Raw genomic sequence first — 22535 nt, 5'->3', positions numbered from 1 at the left:
TCAGTGTTTGATCATGCAGCATTGCTTGTCACTGGCCACTTGGGTGTTTCCTTTCTTCCTGGTGGTGGAAATTGAATAAAGATTTACACACGTTGTTTGTCACTATGTCCAACACCTGCACACACACGACATGGGTGTTGGGGAAAATATAAGCACTACCACAGTTAGGCAGTAGTGCGGGGGTAATAAAAAGAAGGAAGAACAGGAGTGTGGTGGAATGTATTATTTCCCCCTGCAACTCTATTTTGATTTATTCCCTGTCCTTCCCTTCACTGTTTGATCACACAGCATTGCCCTTTGAGAAGGGTGTTTCCTTCCTTTCTGGTGGTGGAATATAAATAAAGATTTACACACTTATTGTTTTTCACTGTGTCCCTCACCTGCACACACACAACATGGGTGCTGTGGAAAAGGAAAAATAAACAGGAAAGTCAAGCATTCTATTTTTAAAAAAAGAACAGGAGTGTGTGCTCAGATGCAATTTCACGTTGGCCCCAAGGTCCCGTACTTCCCGTGGGAGCCTGAGCCCCTCAAACTGAGCTGCTCCCGGAGTTTAAGTTTCACCCCTTTTAGGGACATAAAACAGCGGGCCCTGTATCGACTGCTGCTGCACACTGTCCGCCTCCTTTCCCTCAGCCACCACCCAGACACGTCTTGGTGTGCCCAATTGCCACCAGGCAGTGGGGAACCCCAATGGAGGGCTCTCTACATGGGAGTCCTCCCCCTTTCTCTTGGGGATCACTGCTGCCCCAGGTTTGATTCTAACCTCAGGCAACTGTCTATGTGAGTTTGCACATTCTCCCTGTGTCTGCGTGGGTTTCCTCTGGGTGCTTCATTTTACTTGCACAGTCCAAAGATGTGCTGATTAGGTCAATTGGACATGCTACATTGTCCATAGTGCTCAGGGATGTGTAGGCTAGGTTCATTAGTCATGGGAAATGTAGAGTCATAGGGGAATGGATCTGGGTGGGATACTCTTCGGTGGGTAGATGTGGACTTGTTGGGCCAAATGGCCTGTTTTCACATTGTAGGAATTCTAGGATTCATGATTCAAATTTGCTCGCAACAGTCAAATGCTCGTAAGCATTCTTGGCATCATGCCATTATTTGGTAAGCTTGACTCCCATTGAAGACTGGGTTCAGTATGTGGAAAGAATGCATTATTTTTTAAGGGCAAATGACATCAAGGCTGATGAAAAGCAATGATGATTTGGAGATGCCGGTGTTGGACTGAGGTGTACAAAGTTAAAAATCACACAACACCAGGTTATAGTCCAACAGGTTTAATTGGAAGCACACTAGCTTTCGGAGCGACGCTCCTTCATCAGGTGATTATGGAGAGTAACCAATAACCTGGTGTTGTGTGAAAAGCAATGAGTAATTCTCCCAACAGCTCATGGACCTGCAGCTTTTTTCAGTTATTATGGTTCTAACTTTCCCTGAGACGTCAGAAACTAAACTTTTCAAGACCTGACGGATTTAGTTAAGGAAAATTACGATCCTCAACTTCTGAGATGCAATTGGTTTTACTTGGCAATTCAAAAACCAGGGGAATCCTTATCAAGATTTCTGACAAGGTTAGGACAACTGCAGAGGCATGTTACTTTGGTTTAACCCTTAACGAGATGCTGAGAGACCATTTTGAAATGTGGGTTAATGGTGTAATCATGCAAAAGTGCCTACTAGCTAAAGCCCAACTGGACTTCAAATAGTCACTACAACTGGCTTTATGAATGGAAAATGTGACAAGTGTAGCATATGAGTTGTAGGATATTCCAATGAAAGTGGACACCGTCGCCAGTTTGACTGAGGTTCGGGGAATACTACTTGAGTGAAAGCAATTGCATGTCCTTACTCAGTCCATATCATATGAACAAAGGGACCTTAGGTCAACCCACAGCAAAACCAAGCCTTGGCCAAATGATTAAAATTTTCTTCAGGATCCAGGTTGGGAAGCCATTGTATGTGGTATGTGGACTCGAGGTAGCAGAGGAGTCCCACAAGACCTAAATGGAGTAAGAGTACTCATAGGCCACTATCCAGGAGATTGCACACCCTGGAATGCTCACCTACATCTGGTCTGGAACAGTGAAATTGCTTAGCAACATCCAAATCAGAACCAATCAGAATAAGTGGTCATCCAGTATTAATAGACACTCTCACACACTCCCACACTCACACATGCATCCTCTTACAGACTTAGACACTTTACACTCACACACACACATATACACTCTCTCTCACAGATACTCACAAGCCCCTCCATCCCAGACACCCACATATACACACACACAAAACTCACATGCAAACACACATATACGTTTGTGGGATGATTTTGTACTTGCAGAGTTACACTGTACTTTACTCAAAAACTGCATGAATCCATGTAAGACTCTGTTAGCTCACTTTTTAGATTAGAATCAGTCTAAGCATTATGGCACAGACAGGGAACACAGGGGGCTAACACCTTCAACAACTTAACATCTTATCTGGACTGACACCAATTGTTACAGTTAACCTGAGAATGTAATTTTTTAAAAGTTTTGTGATTTACATATGAAAGAAGTGAAACTAACATGGTCACTTTAACAAATGAGAGACTCAACAAACAATCAAGGTTTTTTTTCAATGTATAATTTCAGTTACATCACACTGTAAACTTTTGCTATAAATTCTGTGTCTTACAATTGAGTACTCCACAATCACCTGATGAAGGAGCGGCGCTCCGTACAGGAGTTGGGAGGTCATGTTGCGGCTGTACAGGACATTGGTTAGGTCACTGTTGGAATATTGCATGCAATTCTGGTCTCCTTCCTATCGGAAAGATGTTGTGAAACTTTAATGGGTTCAGAAAAGATTTACAAGTATGTTGCCAGGTTTTGATGATTTGAGCTATAAGGAGAGGCTGAACAGGCTGGGTCTGTTTTCCCTGGACCATTGGAGGCTGAGGAATGATGTTATAGAGATTTACAAAATTATGAGAGGCATGGATAGGATAAATAGACAAAGTCGTTTCCCTGGGATCAAGGAGTCCAGAACTGGAGGGCATACATTTAGGGTGAGAGGGAAAGATATAAAAGAGACTTAAGGGGCAATGTTTCCACACAAGAGGGTGGAACGTGTATGGAATGAGCTGCTAGAGGAAGTGGTGGAGGATGGTACAATTGCAACATTTAAAAGGCATTTGGATGGGTATATGAATAGGAAGGGTTTGGAGGGATATGGGCTGGGTGCTGGCAGATGGGACTAGATTGGGCTGGGATATCTGGTCAGCATGGACGGGTTGGACAGAAGGGTTTGTTTCCATGCTGTACATCTCTACGACTCTAGTGCTTCCAATTAAACCTGTTGGACTATAACCTGGTGTTGTGTAATTTTTAACTTTGTACACCCCGGTCCAACAACAACATCTCCAAATCATCCTTAGAGGGGAACAGTGTGTATTCCAGGAGCTCAAGTAACCTAGTTGGGCTACAAAGTCGACAAGACTAAATTACACCTGGTTGGAAGATAAAGTGAGAGCAATCAAAGGTACTGGAGCTTAGGTCTTTTTAAGTATTGCAGAAAATTCACACATAATCCGGCCTCCATCCCATCACCTTTGCATCAGCTCTTAAAGGGTCAGCCTTGAAATGGTTGTGTATCTAAGCCATAGCTTTCAGGGAAGTGAAGAAACAGCTATCATCCTCTAAGGTGTTGGCACACTATGATCCTAAGCGAGACCTGGTGTTGACACGCGATGGCTCTCTGTATGGCATTGGGGTTGTATATGTATTAGCTTATAAGTGGCCCAATGGAGAAGAACTCCCAATAGCAAATCCATTCAGGATTTTGTCTAATACAGAGCATAAATGCACCCAGATAGAATTGAATTGAAGTGAATTGAATTATATTTATTATCTATCACATGTACCGAGGCACAGTGAAAAGCTTTGTTTTGCGAGCAATACAGGCAGATCACAGAGTTAAGTAGCACAGATAAGTAAATAATAGGTAAACAGCAGCAAAATCAAAAACAGAGGTACTGGTGAATGTTAAGATTTTGTGGGTCCATTCAGTATTCTAACAACAGTAGGGAGAAACTGTTTCAAAACCAGCTAGTGGGTGTGTTCAGGCTCTGTACCTTCTCCCTGATAGTAGAGGTTGTAGAAAAACATTGCCAGGGTGGGATGGATCTTTGAGAATGCTGGCAGCCTTTCCTTGACAGTGGGCCTGGGAGATGGATTCTGTAGATGGGAAGTTGGCCTTTGTAATTGTCTGGGCCGACTCACCACTCTATGTAACCGTCTCTGCCATAGTTGCCAGGTGTCTGTCTGGGTCTCTAGTTTGGATCAATACTGGTCCTTGGCTGTCTTAACGGCTCAATTAAGGTCATATTTGGATTCCTTATATTTGAGTGAGCCTCGTGATCTGAAGGCCGCACGCCTGTTTTTTAGCAGATTCTCTATGTCCTGGTACATCCAGGTTTTCCTGTTGAGGAACACCCGGATTGATTTCCTTGGTATTCAGTCCTCCACACACTTGCTGATAAGGTCTGTGACGGTGGTGGCGTATTCGTCAAAGGTACCGGTGGATGGTTTGAACATGGCCCAATCAGCTGATTCCAGACAGCACCAGAGTTGATCCTCTGACCAGCATTGGACCTGTATCCAGAAGGAGGTCTCCTACTTGAGCTTTTGCCTGTAAGCTGGGAGAAGAAACATGGCATTGTGGTCGGAGTTCCTGAAATGAGGGTCGGGGATGGAGTGGTAGGCATCTTTCACAGTGGTGTAGCAGTGGTCTAAAATGTTCGGGCCCCTAGTGGGGTAGCTAATGTTCTGGTGGTACTTGGGCAACTCCTTCCTTAGATTGGCTTGATTGAAGTTGCCAGTTACAATAAACAGGGCCTCGAGGTGTTCCATCTCCAGGGTGTTAGTGGTGGAGTACAGTACATCCAGAGCTTCCTCAACCTTTGCTTGTAGTGGTACGTACACAGCAACTGTAAATTCCTGTGGTAGATAGAAAGGGTGGCATTTGATGGTGAGGAATTCAAGGTTTGGGGAGCAGTGGCTGCCCAGGGTTGCAATGTCTGTGCACCACAAGTTGTTGATTAAAAACCCTTTGTCTTACCTGACGGTGTGATTTGGTCCATACATTGGATAGAAAAACCATCAGCCTGAAGTGTGCAGTTGGAAATGGATAGGTTGAGCCAGGTTTCTGTGAAGCAGAGTACACAGCAGTCCCACAGTTCACACTGGAAGCTGAGCCATGATCTAAGTTCATCCATCTTGTTCTTGAGAGATCGTATATTTGCTAGGAGTAAGCTACAAAGGCGGGGGTCTTGAAACTGCATAGTCTCAGTCCTACTAGCAGGCCGGCACGCTTACCCAGATGCCTTGCAGGTTTCTTACATTTGAGTGGTCCCGTGGTCTGGTGGAGTGGATTGTGACTGCTTTCAGTTAAGTGATCCTTCCGAGGACCCTGTGGAGCAGGTAGGTTGCAGTTTAATGTATTTGGCAGAGGGTCTGCTTAGCACCCTGTGAAACAGGTAATTTACTGTGTGTTTTTTTCCCAGAGGGAGTTTGCTTAGGACCCAGTGGAGAAGTTCCTGGTTTCAGTTGCCTCCGATTTGCTGCTCCAGGTTCAACCATGTTTTTTGCAAAATGTTTGGGCTGCTCTCCAGGTAAGATCGAGAAGGAAGTACGAGTTCATACCGGTTGTTCTGCTATAACGCATGTTTCCTTAATGCGAATTCGCTGTAACGTGACTGAGAAATAGGGGACACTATTTCTAAAGCACAAAAATGTGTTGGTTGTAATACAATTACATCACCAACGCTTTAAGTATTATTAATATTGAGTGATTCTTTTATAGCATGGGTTGCACAGGGATGCGACCATTGCACTATAGAAGACATCACTATTTGGAATCAGGAAGTTCCAAAAATAGACAAGGTCTTTTCCCTTTGGTGAGGGAGTCCAGAACTAGAGGACATAGATTTATGGTGAGAGGAGAAAGATTTAAAAGGACCTATGGGGCAACGTTTTCATGCAGAGGGTGGTGCATGTATGGGATGAGCTGCCAGAGGAAGTGGTGGAGGCTGATACAATTGCAACATTTAAACGGCATCTGGATGTATATATGAATAGAAGGGTATAGAGGGATATGGGCCGAGTGCTGGCAAATGGGACCAGATTAATTTCGAATATCTGGTCGGCATGGATGAGTTGGACAGAAGGGTCTGTTTCCTTTTCTAACTAAAGGGCCACAAACTCCTGCTAGGTCTACTTGAAGAGGACAGGGCAGTGCTCCCCATTGCTTCCAGCCCAATTCAGTGGTGCGTTCTAATTGTAATGGGACGGCATGGTTGCTCAGTGGTTAGCACTGCTGCCTCATTGCGCCAGGGACCCAGGCTCGATTCCCACCTCAGGCGATTATCTGTGTGGAGTTTGCACATTTTCTCTGCGTCTGCTTGGGTTTCGTCCGGGTGCTCCAGTTTCCTCCCACAATCCAAAGATGTGCAGGTTAGGGTGAACTGGCTGTGCCAAATTGCCCACAGTGTTAGGTGCATTAGTCAGAGGTAAACATAGGTTAGGGGAATGGGTCTGGGTGGGTTACTGTTCAGAGGGTCGGTGTGGACTTGTAGGGCCAAAGGGCCTGTTTCCATACTGTATGGATTCTAATTCTAATCTAATCGTAAGTGCGTATAATTGCAAGTTGGAACACTGCCCAAGAGGCCAAGAAATAAGTGCAGATGCATTGAGCCACCTCCCACTGGCAGATACACTACCTGTGGTGCTGCCACTGGACAAGTCTACAATGGTTTTAAATTTTCTGGACACACTTCTGGTCGCAGCTGACAATATTAGACTTTGCTTGCAGCAAGATATGGTCCTGGCAAAACTGAAACAGCCGGTGGTGATGGGGAAAATCAAAGGACCGTCAAAACCAGAATTGAGACCTTTTTGGACCTGGACAGACCAGATCACATTTGAGGACAGCATAGTATTATGGGGTAAAAAATGAGGTCTGCAGATGCTGGAGATCACAGCTGAAAATGTGTTGCTGGTCGAAGCACAGCAGGCCAGGCAGCATCTCAGGAATAGGGAATTCGACGTTTCGAGCATAAGCCCTTCATCATTAGTATTATGGGGAGCAAGAGTGATTGTCCCGCCAGATACTGACTGAACTCTACCAGGGGGTTCTAAAATGAAGAGAAGTTATGTCTGGTGCCAGGATCAGATGCATCGGTCGGCCAGTGAGCAGAGTACTAACAAGAACAAAAATTACCATCAGCAGCTCCTCCACCTTTGTAGGAATGGCTAGGTAAACCCTGGACTTGGTTACACATCGAACATGCAGGGGAGGCATCAAGGGCTCAAGTTCTTCATCATTATGGATGCCCAGTCAAAGTGGTTGGATGTGCAGAGAGTTCATTCCTCGAACGTGGGAATGATGATAGAAAAACTGCATGCAATTTTTGCAATACACTGACTCCCGGAAGTATTGATTACTGATAACAGGCCATCATTTAGCAGCAGGGAATTTGAGTGCTTCCTAAAGTCGAATGGTATTCGACATGCAAAGACCGTTGCATACTATCCATCACCCAATGATCTGGCAGAGAACGAGCAGTACAACCTTTAAAGGCAGGCTTAAAGAAACAGCCTGGAGCTTCATTAGATAGTAAACTGTTCCGATTCCTATTTAGTTATGGTACCACCCCTCATGCAACTCTAGAGATAGCTTTAGCAGAATTGCTAATAGGGAGAAGACTACGCACCAGTTTAAATCTAATCTTGCCAAACCTGGGGGAGGGCGAAATGGCATCAGGAATGGCAATGCTAAACATGAGACTCTGCTCAGCAACAAAGACAGTTTACTTCAGGAGACGAAGTTTGGTGTAGGAATTGTTGTGGGGAAAAACACCAGTCTCAGAGTCAGATTCGGGGTTCAATGACAGAGCTTATTGCACAAGGAAATACCGGAGCTCCGGGGAGAGAAAGACACCAACAGCACAGCAGTCAGCACATGTCAACCGGGAGCACATGTCGAGATACTTTTATACATCTTGTGATACAATAGATCAGTGATGAGATTATTGTCTTTGTAACATGATTTGTTTATGGTGATCATCACAGAATCGTTGATAGTTTCGATAGTCTTTGTCAATTCCAGTGCAGACTTTGTTAATTTCTGCATTGTCATTGTCAGTTTCAATGTCTGCACAGAAATCCACTGCCATAGTAATGGGCGCTAATCGCTCTTCCTGAGAAGGATGATTACTGCAGCCCTGGCTATTAGTACTCCATTTTGAGTCTGTATCAAGCTGTGAGCATTTCTATAAGAGGTGTTGTCTGGAACCAGACACTTTGGCAGGCAGTGTTCATTACTCATGTGTATTCGCTCCCCCATCCGCCTTAAACTAATCAACTAGGTTGTGAGTGCAGTGTGCTGGCATTCTGGTGGCCCTAGGCAGTATCTGTATCTGCTCTGCTGTTTCTCTCCATATTGTGTGATCTGGCAGCCATCCTATGTATCAAGTTGGCCAACTGATGGCTCAGAGGCCATCCTGTGTGTCCTTGTGCCTAGTGTCACCCTGCCCCATGCCATCTCCCTCTTCAGAATCATGGGAATGGTCCTGCATGGGGAAAAAGGCATGGTTGATATGAGGTCAGGTCCATTGATGTTTAAAATTCAGGCAGGTGCAGTGGTCCTGAACCAGCACATGGACCACATGAAAACTGCAAGTTCACAAACAATACAGGATCAAAATGTGCCTGGCTCCTCGACATTTTCTGACTGTTCCAGAACCCGTGGGTTTTCCATGTCCATCAAGCATTGAAGTTACATTGGAGTCTCAGATGGACATAGTGAATGTCACTGTCTTAATGCCTTTGCTGCCTGAAGAGGAGAATGAATTTTTTCCAAATATGCTCTGGGCACATGAGGTGAGCTACTGTATGTTACATGCCGCCTGTCTCAGACGCAGAGTTGGAGGAACCTGATGCAGTGTCCAAAATGCCTCAGGAGGAGCTGCAAGTAAAAGATCCTGCCTATGTTCCCAGACTCGGTGGGAGAGAGATGTAGTGATTGTAATGAAGTCAGCTCGGTGGACATTATAGAACATGAGTTCCCTGATTGAGGCTGCTAATCTCATCCCCTCAGGGAGCACTGGCTGACAGGTAAGAACAGGAGTGTTAGACATCCTGTTTGCTCTGAGAGCTGGAGCAGTGTTGATGAGTTTTCACTTGTGAATAAAGGGTTACTTGGTAATACTGGCCTCTGTGAAATTATTCACATAATTCTTTGTTCTTCTAGCAAACATCAAATTTAATTTGATAACAAAGATTCTTGTTAATCTTCTCCCAAATGCACCAGTGAATCCCCAATTTCCATTGCTTTGTTTTGAATTTCGTTTATTTTTGGCTGTAGTTCATTGAGAGATGTGTCAGGGTGGCTCAGAGTTGGAAAGCCCCACAGTGATATTTGAAGACATAATCCAGACTAATCCTTTCTTGCAGCGTTATTGAAACTGTTATGTAAACCATTAAAACAGACACTCTGAACTGTCTTCCTGCTCAATTGGACGTGAAAAGCGGGGCAGTTCTTCAAATCTCTTACCCTCAACCCACGTCAGCAGAAAAGGTAAATTAATTATTTATCTCCCTGCTATTTGCCTTTGCACTGTACAAATAAATGTGTTTATTTGCATAACAATAGCCACAATTCAAAAGTAATTCATAGGCTGTAAAAATGCTTTAGAAATGCAAGTTCCTTCTTTGTATTGAACATTGTGTATATTTTTGGTCTCCTTGGTGCTCATTTCCTCCAAAATTTGAAAAATAAATAATGGCTTAAGTTAAACTGGGAAATAATACTTGCCCCCATGTTAACCTCTGGGAGGAAGAGGCTAACTGTCCGTATACCTGCAGCTGAATGACTTTCAACGATTGTGTCAGTGCTTTCAGTCACCTTTACTGATTCTCCAATATGATTTGAATTTATTTCAGCAACCAAACTGCTGCCAGTCTCACTTTAGAGTTCTTCTCGGACCAAAGGAATATTTAATAACTTATGAACATGGGAGAAAGCATTAACTTGATAAACAACTTCCTGCAATGCCCCTGTACGTGGTAGCAGACATGAGAATTCATGTCAATCCCAAATAATATAACCCTTCTCAAACATCTGCTCCAGATCAACATGCAAGATTTTATCGACAAAGAGGAGGTAGGGTAAATATGCACAGCATCGATAGTTATTTTCCCTTGCTTAATTCCTATTGCTTACCTGATAAATTCCCAGAGGTAGAAAACAATAGTCTTATAAGAGTTCAGGTGTCATTATTCACCTTAAATTATTGAAAACTGTTATTTTGTTGAATGATAGATATGAGATAAAGTTTTTGAATGCTGTGATTAGGTAGTGGAAGAAATATTTGTGAGAACCTCTGGCCACTTGATGATGATATGCAGACTGTGCCTTTTTACCTTGATCTTTTTACTCTCTGGTGAAAGTAAGAATTGCCACGAAATCTTCAGACTAATCTTGGGAGTAAGGTTGACAATTTTGGTTGATGTATTGCTCACTGATGCCTGAGTAGCAGGAGAATCGACATTTCGGGCATGAGCCCTTCTGTAAAATTAAACTTTGAAATACTCTGGGCTAAATCTTCAATATTTTTTGCCTAAGTCTGAGTTATGTTCAATTTTTTTGTAAGGCTCATTGTAAGGCTTAGTGAGTTCTCTTGCTATATCTTATAAAACTCACTTCATTAATATCTACCATGTTCCTATGCCATCTCCTATGTCTGATTCCCATCCCATCTGACCACGTGATGCTCACCAAAAAGCAGATATCCTGGAATTTACTGGGTTCCCTTGTGCTTGCACTGTTTCTGGACCTGCCCAATTTTTGTTGACATTTGCCTCTGTACAGGAGGCAAGATTATGGCAGTCCTGGTGAATGACTTGGTGCCAACACAGGAATTCCCTCTCACCCCAAATCCAGTTGAGGACACAAAACCAGACTATGCAAGGTTACCACCCAAGTGAAAGCAGGGTCAGCCATCTGAAGGAATGCCCAGCACTGTGCAAAGAAGATCAATGTCCTTCTTCACTGTGTCAGTGTGTCACCATCTTCTCTCTGATATCTCACACTCACTCTATCATTGCTACCCTACCCCCTAAAGTTCATGCTGCACAACTCTCAGTGTTGTCTGTAACATCTTCCCTCAATCGCTTTTACCGACCCCAGCCCATGGTACCACTAACATGCATGCTATCTGCCCTGCTTTCTCAATTGTTCAGACTACCTCTCCACCTGCAGTGACAGTAACAGCTTCCATAATATGTGCCTCACTCTCATTACATGAGGAAACAGCTCATAATATTCACCACTGGAGGGGTTTGGCATGCAAGTAGTGCAGTTTGGTAGCTTCACAAGGTTGACACCTCATTTTCAGATACGCCTGGTACTGCTCCTAGCATGCCCTCCTGTACTCTCCCCTTGCATCAGGGTTGATCCCTGGCTTGATGGTAATATTTGAGTGGGGGATAGGCTGGGCCATGAGGTTACAGATTTTGCTGGAGTACAATTCTGCTGCTGTTGATGACCCACAGTACCTCATGGATGCCCAGTCTTGAGTTGCTAGATCTGTTCGAAGTCTGCCCCATTTAGCTCAGTGATAGTGCCATGCAAGACAATGAAGGTTATTCTCAATGTGAATCCAGGTCTTCACCACCTCAAGGACTGTGTCGTGGTTGCTCTTTTCGATAGGTCATGAACAGATCCGTCTGCAGCTGGCAGGATGAGGTCAAGTCAGTTTTTCCCACTGTTAGTTCCCTCACTACCTCCATTGCCACAGACTTAGTCAAGCATCAATGTCCTTTAGGACCTGACTGACTTGATCTGTAGTACTGCTGCCGAGCCAGTCTTGCTGGTGGACATTGAAATCCCATACTCAGAGTATATTTTGTGCCCTTGCCATCCTCAGTGCTTTCTCCAAGCGTTGATCAACATGGAGAAGTACCCATTCATCAGCTGAGGGAGCATGGCACATAGTTTAACCTGAAGCCATGAGAATTCATGGGGTCCAGAGCCAATGACAGGACATATACAACAATGGTGACAGTGGTTCTGTAAGGTATGATTGCATGAATATGACTAGTCTGTGAGACAACTCTCTCAGTTTTTGCACTAGGTCCCATGTATTATTGAGGCGGGGTTGACAGGGCTGTTTCTGGTACCTGTTTTTGGCATATCTGGTACCTTGGTTGATGCCTGGTGATCTGTCTGATTCCATTTCTCTGAGCGTTTGTAGTGATTGGTACAACTGGGTGGCTTGCTAGGCTATTTCAGAGGGCAAATGAGAGTCAACCACATCACTGTGGGTCTGGAGTCACATGTAGGCCAGACCAGGTGAGGATGGTAGATTTCCTTCCCTGAAGGGCATCAGTGAACTAGATAGATTTCATGGTCATCAGTAGATTCTTAATTCCAGATTTTTAAAAATTCAATTCAAATTCCACCATCTGCCATGGCAGGATTCAAACCTGTATCCGCAGAACATTGTTTGGGTCTCTGGATTAACAATCCAGACATAGGCAAAACAGTGATAATACCACTGGGCCATGGTCAAATGCAGCCTTGATGTGAAGGGTTGTCAGTCTCACCACATCTATGGAATTGACCTCTTTTGTTCATGTTTGAACTGGCCTATAATGAGGTCAGGAGCTGAGTAGTCCTGGCAGAATCCAAACTGTCACTGAGCAAATTATTGCTGAGCAGGTGTACTTGATAGCACTATGCTGACAACTTCTATCATTTTTCTGATGATACAGAGTAGACTGATAAGGTAGCAGTTGGCTGGGTTGGATTGACGTGCTTTTTGTACAGAGCAAGTTTTAATGTTGTGTAGCATCCACAGTGGGTTTCATCTGGATACATTCTTTTGTGCAAATGTCATGTTGACTTTTTTTGCAATTAAACCATTTGTGTTAGTTAACTGAAAAGTACTACTTATTACACCATTACTGTACATATTGATTATGTGGAGCAGTCTGAATCATAGGTCATAGTCTTAAACTGAAAAGGGTAGAGAGTTAAGATTTCTTCAAGCAAGGATATCTGTCTGTGGTGGTAGGCTTGTAATTGCTGACATAATTGATGGAGCATGGACTCTAGTGTCAAGAATTCAACATAAGAAGCCCTGAACTTAAGTGGTTCTTTTTCAGTGTAAAAGATGTTACAGATTTCCCTGGCATGCACATTAATGAGGGTAAAAAATGAGGTCTGCAGATGCTGGAGATCACAGTTGAAAATGCGTTGCTGGTTAAAGCACAGCAGGTCAGGCAGCATCCAAGGAATAGGAAATTCGACGTTTCGGGCATAAGCCCTTCATCAGGAATGGAGAGGGTGGCAGGCAGGTTAAGATAAAAGGTAGGGAGGAGGGACTTGGGGGAGGGGCGATGGAGATGTGATAGGTGGAAGGAGGTCAAGGTGAGGGTGATAGTGGGGGCGGAGAGGTCAGGAAGAGGATTGCAGGTTAGGAGGGCGGTGCTGAGTTGAGGGAACCGACTGAGACAAGGTGGGGGGAGGGGAAATGAGGAAACTGGAGAAATCCGAGTTCATCCCTTGTGGTTGGAGGGTTCCCAGGCGGAAGATGAGGAGTTCTTCCTCCAACCGTCGTGTTGTTATGTTTTGCCGGTGGAGGAGTCCAAGGACCTGCATGTCCTCGGTGGAGTGGGAGGGAGAGTTAAAGTGTTGAGCCACGGGGTGGTTGGGTTGGTTGGTCCGGGCGTCCCTAAGGTGTTCTCTGAAGCGTTCCGCAAGTAAGCGGCCCATCTCCCCAATGTAGAGGAGGCCACATCGGGTGCAGCGGATGCACGTTAATGAACTGAGAATCAGTGGGACTTTTGAATCATCCACATCCTCTGGAGAAGCTGAGGAGTTGTCTTTTTTTCATTAACTCATGGATGAGACATGGGCATTTTATTGGGCAGCCCCTGGTTGCCCTTCATATGGTGGTGATGAGCTGCCTCCTCGAATACTGTAGTCATATGCTGCAGATAGATCCACAATGTTATTCGGGAGGAAATCCTGGAATTTTTATCCAGCAACAGTGAAAGAACTGCAATATATTTTAAAGACAGGATGGTGAGTGGTTTGGAGGGGAACTTTGCAGGTGGCGGTGTTCCCATGTATCTCATGTCCTTATCCTTCTATATAGAAGTAGTTGTGGGTTTGGAAGGTGCTGGCTAAGGATATTTGATGGATTTCTGCAATGCCACTTGAAGATTAACACACATTGCAGCTACTGAGTGTTAGCAATGGAGGGTGTGGGTATGGTATCAATCAAGCAGACTATTTTGCCCTGGATGGCAACCTGTTGGAGCTACACTCATCCAGGCAAGTGGGCAGTATTCCAACACACTTCTGATTTGTGCCTTGGAGATGGTGGACAAGCTTTGAAGAGTCAGGGGGTCAGTTACTAGTTGCAGTATTCCTAGCCTCTGACCTGCAGTTGTAGCCACTATATTTATATGGTGAGTCCAGTTGGATATCTGGTCAATGGCAATGCTTATATCCCTATGGTGGGAGATCCAATGATGATAACACCTGTGAATATCAAGGAATGGTTGTTCGATTATCTGTTATTGGAGGTGATCATTGCCTGGCATTTCTGTATTGCAAATGTTACTTACCACTAGTCTCCTTTTCCTGTTGTGAGTTCCACCCTTTTCTGTAGTTGGTTAGAATGCAGTGCACCATAACTATATCCAAGATGCTTGAAGAGCTGTATTGAAAGTTTTCCCCAGACCAATCAAGGCACCAGAACTACATTTTAAGCAAGCCAATGGCCTATTCAGTAGTCGTACTGGATGTCAAATGGCTGTGGTTGTATCTGTTGTAATCCTGTGATGTGGTTCCACACTGACATTCTCAGCCATGCTTTCAATGAATACCTCATTGTCACCCAGGAGTACCTAGAAAGACTGACCAGTTGTCTAAAGTGTCAAGATACCTGTAATTGCCTAATCATGAGACAAACTCAGCAGGTTTGGCAGCATCTGTGAAGCAAGAAACAAAGTTAATGTTTTGAGTCCTTTACAGCTCATCTTACGACAACTTGCCAGCTACCTGGAAACTGTGTATGCGTTCAAGATTCCTTTGCATTGGATTACTAAGTGCATGTTGAAATCGGTGGTATTTCCTTCCATCTAGAAATGTGTTACTGCCGTGACAGTGCCTTCATTGCTACGTGGGTACAGCTTATCATACCACTTGAAGGAAGCCTGATAAATTATATCTTTTAAAAAGGGCAATGTTGTTCCATGATTTCAACTGACGACATTAATCCACTGGATAAATCAAAATGATCAGAAACACCAATTTTTATCCTACAAACTAGTACTTTGTTTTGTGGAAAGGTACATTTTTAGTTCCTTCGTTGGTTCTCCTCTGGATCGTTTAAAAAAAAAGCATGAGCAACATTTCAGGGATGGAGCCTTCACACTTACAGAAACTGCAGGATGTGTTCTTGCTTCTCACCAAGTCTGCGCTCATCTCGGAGACAGAATATGTCATAGAAAACGGTTGCAAATCTCTTTGCCACGCGAATTCTGTAAAGTGGGGGGGGGGGGGGGGAAACGCTCTGCTTAAAATGGGACAGAGGAGCAGGGAGTGGTTGAGGGTTTTGCCCGCAAACCGAGAAGTCTCCAGATGAAAAGTGGAAAATTCCGGAGGAGTCGGCCAACTTTAATTTCTCTTTTGCAGGAGGCGAAGGAGATTAGCACATGGCTTCTCTCTGTCGCACTGTATAAAATTAATGATGGGGGGTGTGGAAAAAAAAATGCTTTGTAACAAGTCAAACCCCGGTGCAGGGCTGCATGCAAGGGGGGGGGGTGAGCGGGTCTGGTTTGTGCAGGGTGCTGGAGGTGGGTGGGTGTGTGTGTGTGTCTCTCCTCCCCTCCCTCCGTGTCCCCGCCCCCGACCCGCTTCCCCCCTCCCCTCCCCTCCCCTCCCTCCTGCCCGCCTGGACCCATGTAGCACCATGACAGGGATCGCCGCCGCCTCCTTCTTCTCCAATACCTGCCGCTTCGGGGGATGCGGGCTGCAGTTCCCGAGCCTGGGGGAGCTCATCGAGCACATCGAAGACAACCACATCGGTAGGCACACCCCCCACCCCCGGGGGACGGGAGGGGGGTGCAGGCGGATTGTGGGGGGTGGGAGCGCCCCGCTGGCAGCAGCGGCTCGCGTGGAGCGACAGCGGGAGGAGGACACGGCGGCGTCCGCCCCCCCCCCCTCGTGTCAGGGGTCCTGAGGGGAGGGGGATGTATCTCCCCCCCTCCTCAAACTACCGACCGGGAGCATGGCTGTTCGAGGAGGATCCCCGGAGGTTTGGGGGGGGGGTGGGTGGTTGCAGCGCTCCCCGCCCACAGGCCGCGTCCGAGGCCGGGCCTGGGGGCGGGGGGCCGAGCCGCTCGCGACCCCTCTCCTCCCCCCACCCCAGCCCCGCGGCTCACGGGCCGCAGGGAGAGAGAGAGAGAGAGAGAGAGGGGGGAGGGGCGATGGGGCCCCGGGCCGGGCCGGGCCGGGCCACTCGGGAGGCCTGCGGCCCGAGGCGAGGTCACCGCGCCGCTGTCATGGCAACGGGCTGCAGGATCCGGGCCCTGGGGCGAGCGGCCGCTATACCCCCGGGGGGGGGGGAGTGAGGGGGGGGGAGCGGGTATAGGGCGAAAGGGGTAGGGGGTGGGGTGAGCGAGGAGAGCGGGTGGGGAGGGGAATGAATGGGGGAGGGGGAGAGAGGAAGGGTCAGGTCAGGTCAGGTCAAGGGGCCTGTATGAATGGGGATGGGGGGGGTGGTGCAGGGGGTGAGAGACCGGAGGGCAGGGAGCCTTTACGAATGGAGTTGGGGTGGGGGGCTGTATGAACTGGGAGGGGGGTGAGAGAGGAGGGCTTGGGGCAGGGGGACTGTATGAACTGGGAGGGGGTGGGGCGGGGGGGGGGTGAGAGAGGAGGGCTTGGGGCAGGGGGACTGTCCGAATTGGGTAGCGGCGGGACAGGGGAATTGCATGAATAGGGAGGGTTTGGGACAGGGAGTGAGAGAGGCAGGGGGACTATACAAAGGGGGGAGGGTTTGGGGCAGAGGGTGAGAGTGGGGTCGACTTTGTGTAAGAATGGGGGAGTGATTTCATGGAGCGAGGGATGTGAGTGAGTTGGGGGGGGAATGGCATGAGGCAAGTGTGAGAACAGTTATAGGAGGAGCAGGAGAGTGGAAAGGGGTGGAGTATGACAGAGGGTGATGAGGCTATGAGAGATCTTCCAAAATGTATGGTATGGATGGGGAGGGTTGGAGAAATGGAGGTTAAGGAGAAGGAACACACATGGATGTCAGCAGAATTGGTTTTGGGATGTGGATTTGAATGAAAGGAGCAGCTTCTGGGTCCTGGAGCGTCAGAGGCTGAGAGGTGACCTTATAGAGATTTACAAAATTATGAGGGCATGGATAGGATAAATAGAGAAAGTCTTTTCCCTGGGGTCGGGGAGTCCAGAACTAGAGAGCATAGGTTTAGGGTGAGGGGGGAAAGATATAAAAGAGATCTAAGGAGCAATGTTTTCACACAGTGGATGATACATGTATGGAATGAGCTCCTAGAGGAAGTGGTGAAGGCTAGTACAATTGCAACATTTAAGAGCCATTTGGATGGGTTTATGAATAGGATGGGTTTGGAGGGATATGGGCCGGGTGCTGGCAGGTGGGACTAGATTGGGTCGGGATATCTGGTTGTTGTGGACGGGTTGGACCAAAGGGTCTGTTTCCATGCTGAACATCTCTATAACTCTAAGTGGGGTTGAAGGCATGGTTTAGGAGGAAAGGGTTTGGGTAGGTGATGTGGGAAGCTAGAGTACAGGTGGGCATGGTGGCGAATTGTGAGGGTAGTTCATAAAGTAACTTTTACATTCACTTGTGGGATGTGGACATCACGGGCTGGGCCAGCATTTTTTGCCTATCTCTACTGGCCCTTGAGAAGATGATGGTGAACTATTTAAGTTCATATGTTGTAGGTAGACCCACAGTGCCCAAAAGGGAGGAATTCAAGGATTTTGACTGTGAGAAAGGGGTCAATGTGGGGCCGTGAGAGGTGAAGTCTGTATGGAGTAGGTGACACTCAGGGAGTGGGAATATGGGCCAGTGAGTATGTGGCTGGGAGGGTTGAATGTGGGAAAGTGGGAGTGTGAAGGGTTGGCAGGGGGAATGGAGAATGTTGGCCAGGTGGGAGTGTGCGGGGTTGTGGGGTGGAGGGGGAGCGGGTGGGAGTGTGTGGAAGTAGGTCAAGTGGGAGAGTGCAGGGTGGGGATGGTGGAGAATGTAGGCTAGGTGGGAATGTGCGGTGGGGATGGGGGTTGTGAGGAGAGAAGGGAGGATTGAGAATGTAAGTCAAGTGGGAGTATGCAGGGTGGTAGGACATGGAGAATGCAGGCCAGGTGAGAGTGTGTGGAGGGCAGTTGGAGAACATCGGCAAGGCGGGTGCTGGTGGAGAATGTAAGTCGGGTGGGAGTGTGTTCGGGGAGTGGGGCGGTGGGGCAGTGGAGAGTGCAGGAAGGGTGGGAGTGTGTTGGGGGGTGGGGCGGTGTGGAGAGTGCAGGCCGGGTGGGAGTGTGTTGGGGGGTGGGGCGGTGTGGAGAGTGCAGGCCGGGTGGGAGTGTGTTGGGGGGTGGGGCGGTGTGGAGAGTGCAGGCCAGGTGGGAGTGTGTTGGGGGGTGGGGCGGTGTGGAGAGTGCAGATCGGGTGGGAGTGTGTTGGGGGGTGGGGCGGTGTGGAGAGTGCAGGTCGGGTGGGAGTGTGTTGGGGATGGAATGTGTAGGCCGGGTGGAGGAGGTGGAGAGTGTAGGCAAGGTGGGGGGAGTGGGTAGGTGGAAAGCGTAGGCAGGGTGGGGTGTGGAGAGCGTAGGCCACAATAGGTGTGGGGGGGCTTGAGAGCATAGGCTGGGTGGGAGTGTGTTGGGGGTGGGGGGGTGGAGAATGCTGGCCGGGTGGGGGTGGGGGGGTGGAGAATGCTGGCCGGGTGGGAGTGTGTTGGGGGTGGGGGGGTGGAGAATGCTGGCCGGGTGGGAGTGTGTTGGGGGTGGGGAGGTGGAGAGTGCAGGCCGGGTGGGAGTGTGTTGGGGGTGGATTGTGTAGGCTGGGTGGGGGTGGAGTGTTGGGAGGGTGGAGAGTGTAGGCCGGGTGGAGGAGGTGGAGAGTGTAGGCAAGGTGGGGGGAGTGGGTAGGTGGAAAGCGTAGGCAAGGTTGGGGGGGTGGAGAGAGTAGGCCACAATGGGTGTGGGGGGGGCTTGAGAGCATAGGCTGGGTGAGGGAGGGGGGGGGTTGGAGAGTGTAGGCCGAGTGGGGGGGTTGGGGAGTGTAGGCCGGTTTGTGGGATGGGTGGTTTGGGGTGTGTGTATTGTAGGCCAGGTGGGGTTGTCGGGGGGTGGAGAGTGTAGGCTGGGTGTGGGGGTGTGTTGGGGGTGGGGGTTGGAGAGTGTAGGCCTGGTGTGGGGGTGGCGTGGGTGAGGGAGCGAGGGTGGGGGTTGTGGAGAGTGTAGGTCGGGTGGGAGGGTGTTGGGGTGGGAGTGTGTAGGCCGGCTGGGGGTTGTGGGGAGTGTCGGCCGGGCGGGGGTTGTGGGGAGTGTCGGCCGGGCGGGGGTTGTGGGGAGTGTCGGCCGGGCGGGGGTTGTGGGGAGTGTCGGCCGGGCGGGGGTTGTGGGGAGTGTCGGCCGGGCGGGGTTGTGGGGAGTGTCGGCCGGGCGGGAGTGGGGTTGGGCGGGTGGGGGTGGGGTTGGGCGGTTGGAGAGTGTAAACCCGGTGGGGTTGGGCGGTTGGAGAGTGTAGGCCGGTTGGAGTGGTGGAGGATGGAGGCCGGGTATGGGGATGGGGTGGTGGAGGATGGAGGCCGGGTGGGGATGGTGAGGTGGTGGAGGGTGTAGGCTGGGTTGGGGGGGTGGGGTGGTGAAGGGTGTAGGACCGGTGCGGTGGTGGAGGGTGGAGGCTAGGTGGGAGGGTGGTAGGCCGGGTGGGAGTTGTGGTAGGCCGGGTGGGAGGGTGTGAGGGTGGGGGTTGTGGTAGGCCGGGTGGGAGGGTGTGGGGGTGTGTAGGCCGGGTGGGAGGGTGTGGGTGCGGGGGTTGTGGAGAGTGTAGGGAGGGTGTGGGGGCGGGGGTTGTGGAGGGAGGGTGGGGGGTGGAGAGTGGAGGGAGAGTGGGGGGGGCGGGGGTGGTGGAGAGTGGAGGGAGGGTGGGATGGTGTGGGGGTGGGAGTGTGGTAGGCCGGGTGGGAGTGTGGTAGGCCGGGTGGGAGTTGTGGAGAGTGTAGGCCGGGTGTGGGGGTGGGGGTGTGTAGGCCGGGTGTGGGGGTGTGGATGCGGGGGTTGTGGAGAGTGTAGGGAGGGTGTGGGGACGGGGGTTGTGGAGAGTGGAGGGAGGGTGGGGGGGTGGAGAGTGGAGGGAGGGTGGGGGGGTGGAGGGTGAGGGGGGTTAGGGAGGGTGGGGGGTGTAGAGTGGAGGGAGGGTGGGGTGGGCGGGGGTGGGAGTGTGGTAGGCCGGGTGGGAGGGTGTGGGGATGGGAGTGTGGTAGGCCGGGTGGGAGGGTGTGGGGGTGGGAGTGTGGTAGGCCGGGTGGGAGGGTGTGGGGGTGGGGGTTGTGGAGAGTGTAGGCCGGGTGTGGGGGTGTGTAGGCCGGGTGGGAGGGTGTGGGTGCGGGGGTTGTGGAGAGTCTAGGGAGATTGTGGGGGCGGGGGTTGTGGAGAGTGGTGGGAGGGTGGGGGGGGTGGAGAGTGGAGGGAGGGTGAGGGGGGTTAGGGAGGATGGGGGGTGGAGAGTGGAGGGAGGGTGGGAGTGTGGTAGGCCAGGTGGGAGGGTGTGGGGGTGGGGGTTGTGGTAGGCCGGGTGGGAGGGTGTGGGGGTGGGGGTTGTGGAAGGCCGGGTGGGAGGGTGTGTAGGCCGGGTGGGAGGGTGTGGGGGTGTGTAGGCCGGGTGGGAGGGTGTGGGTGCGGGGGTTGTGGAGAGTGTAGGGAGGGTGTGGGGGCGGGGGTTGTGGAGGGAGGGTGGGGGGTGGAGAGTGTAGGGAGGGTGGGGGGGCGGGGGTGGTGGAGAGTGGAGGGAGGGTGGGATGGTGTGGGGGTGGGAGTGTGGTAGGCCGGGTGGGAGTTGTGGAGAGTGTAGGCCGGGTGTGGGGGTGGGGGTGTGTAAGCCGGGAGTGGGGGTGGGGGTGTGTAGGCCGGGTGGGAGGGTGTGGATGCGGGGGTTGTGGAGAGTGTAGGGAGGGTGTGGGGACGGGGGTTGTGGAGAGTGGAGGGAGGGTGGGGGTGTGGAGAGTGGAGGGAGGGTGGGGGGGTGGAGGGTGAGGGGGGTTAGGGAGGGTGGGGGGTGGAGAGTGGAGGGAGGGTTGGGGGGGCGGGGTTGGGAGTGTGGTAGGCCAGGTGGGAGGGTGTGGGGATGGGAGTGTGGGAGGGTGGGAGTGTGGTAGGCCGGGTGGGAGGGTGTGGGGGTGGGGGTTGTGGAGAGTGTAGGCCGGGTGTGGGGGTGTGTAGGCCGGGTGGGAGGGTGTGGGTGCGGGGGTTGTGGAGAGTCTAGGGAGATTGTGGGGGCGGGGGTTGTGGAGAGTGGTGGGAGGGTGGGGGGGGGTGGAGAGTGGAGGGAGGGTGAGGGGGGTTAGGGAGGGTGGGGGGTGGAGAGTGGAGGGAGGGTGGGAGTGTGGTAGGCCGGGTGGGGGTTGTGGTAGGCCGGGTGGGAGGGTGTGGGGGTGGGGGTTGTGGAAGGCCGGGTGGGAGGGTGTGGGGGTGTGTAGGCCGGGTGGGAGGGTGTGGGTGCGGGGGTTGTGGAGAGTGTAGGGAGGGTGTGGGGGCGGGGGTTCTGGAGGGAGGGTGGGGGGTGGAGAGTGGAGGGAGGGTGGGGGGGCGGGGGTGGTGGAGAGTGGAGGGAGGGTGGGATGGTGTGGGGGGTGGGAGTGTGGTAGGCCGGGTGGGAGGGTGTGGGGGTGGGAGTGTGGTAGGTCGGGTGGGAGTTGTGGAGAGTGTAGGCCGGGTGTGGGGGTGGGGGTGTGTAGGCCGGGTGGGAGGGTGTGGATGCGGGGGTTGTGGAGAGTGTAGGGAGGGTGTGGGGACGGGGGTTGTGGAGAGTGGAGGGAGGGTGGGGGGGTGGAGAGTGGAGGGGGGGTGGGGGGGTGGAGGGTGAGGCGGGTTAGGGAGGGTGGGGGGTGTAGAGTGGAGGGAGGGTGGGGGGGGGGGGCGGGGGTGGGAGTGTGGTAGGCCGGGTGGGAGGGTGTGGGGATAGGAGTGTGGTAGGCCGGGTGGGAGGGTGTGGGGATGGGAGTGTGGTAGGCCGGGTGGGAGGGTGTGGGGATGGGAGTGTGGTAGATCGGGTGGGAGGGTGTGGGGGTGGGAGTGTGGTAGGCCGGGTGGGAGGGTGTGGGGGTGGGGGTTGTGGAGAGTGTAGGCCGGGTGTGGGGGTGTGTAGGCCGGGTGGGAGGGTGTGGGTGCGGGGGTTGTGGAGAGTCTAGGGAGATTGTGGGGGC

The 22535-nt window shown here is 50.6% G+C and overlaps 1 protein-coding gene across 1 annotated transcript in view; it reads left to right on the top strand.

Annotated features, from left to right (window-relative positions):
- Nucleotides 1-15991: 15991 nt before the first annotated feature.
- Nucleotides 15992-22535, top strand: part of jazf1b (JAZF zinc finger 1b) — a 276769-nt gene continuing 270225 nt past the window's right edge. The window contains exon 1 of the mRNA XM_060824622.1: nt 15992-16151. Coding sequence (XP_060680605.1) covers nt 16037-16151 — 115 coding nt within the window. The 5' untranslated portion in view covers nt 15992-16036. The remainder of the gene's footprint in view (nt 16152-22535) is intronic.

The sequence above is a fragment of the Hemiscyllium ocellatum genome, chromosome 5 (assembly GCF_020745735.1).
Source record: "Hemiscyllium ocellatum isolate sHemOce1 chromosome 5, sHemOce1.pat.X.cur, whole genome shotgun sequence".
Lineage (NCBI taxonomy): Eukaryota > Metazoa > Chordata > Chondrichthyes > Orectolobiformes > Hemiscylliidae > Hemiscyllium > Hemiscyllium ocellatum.
The sequence above is the reverse complement of the archived record's forward strand: the minus strand, read 5'-3'. Positions and strand labels throughout refer to the sequence as shown.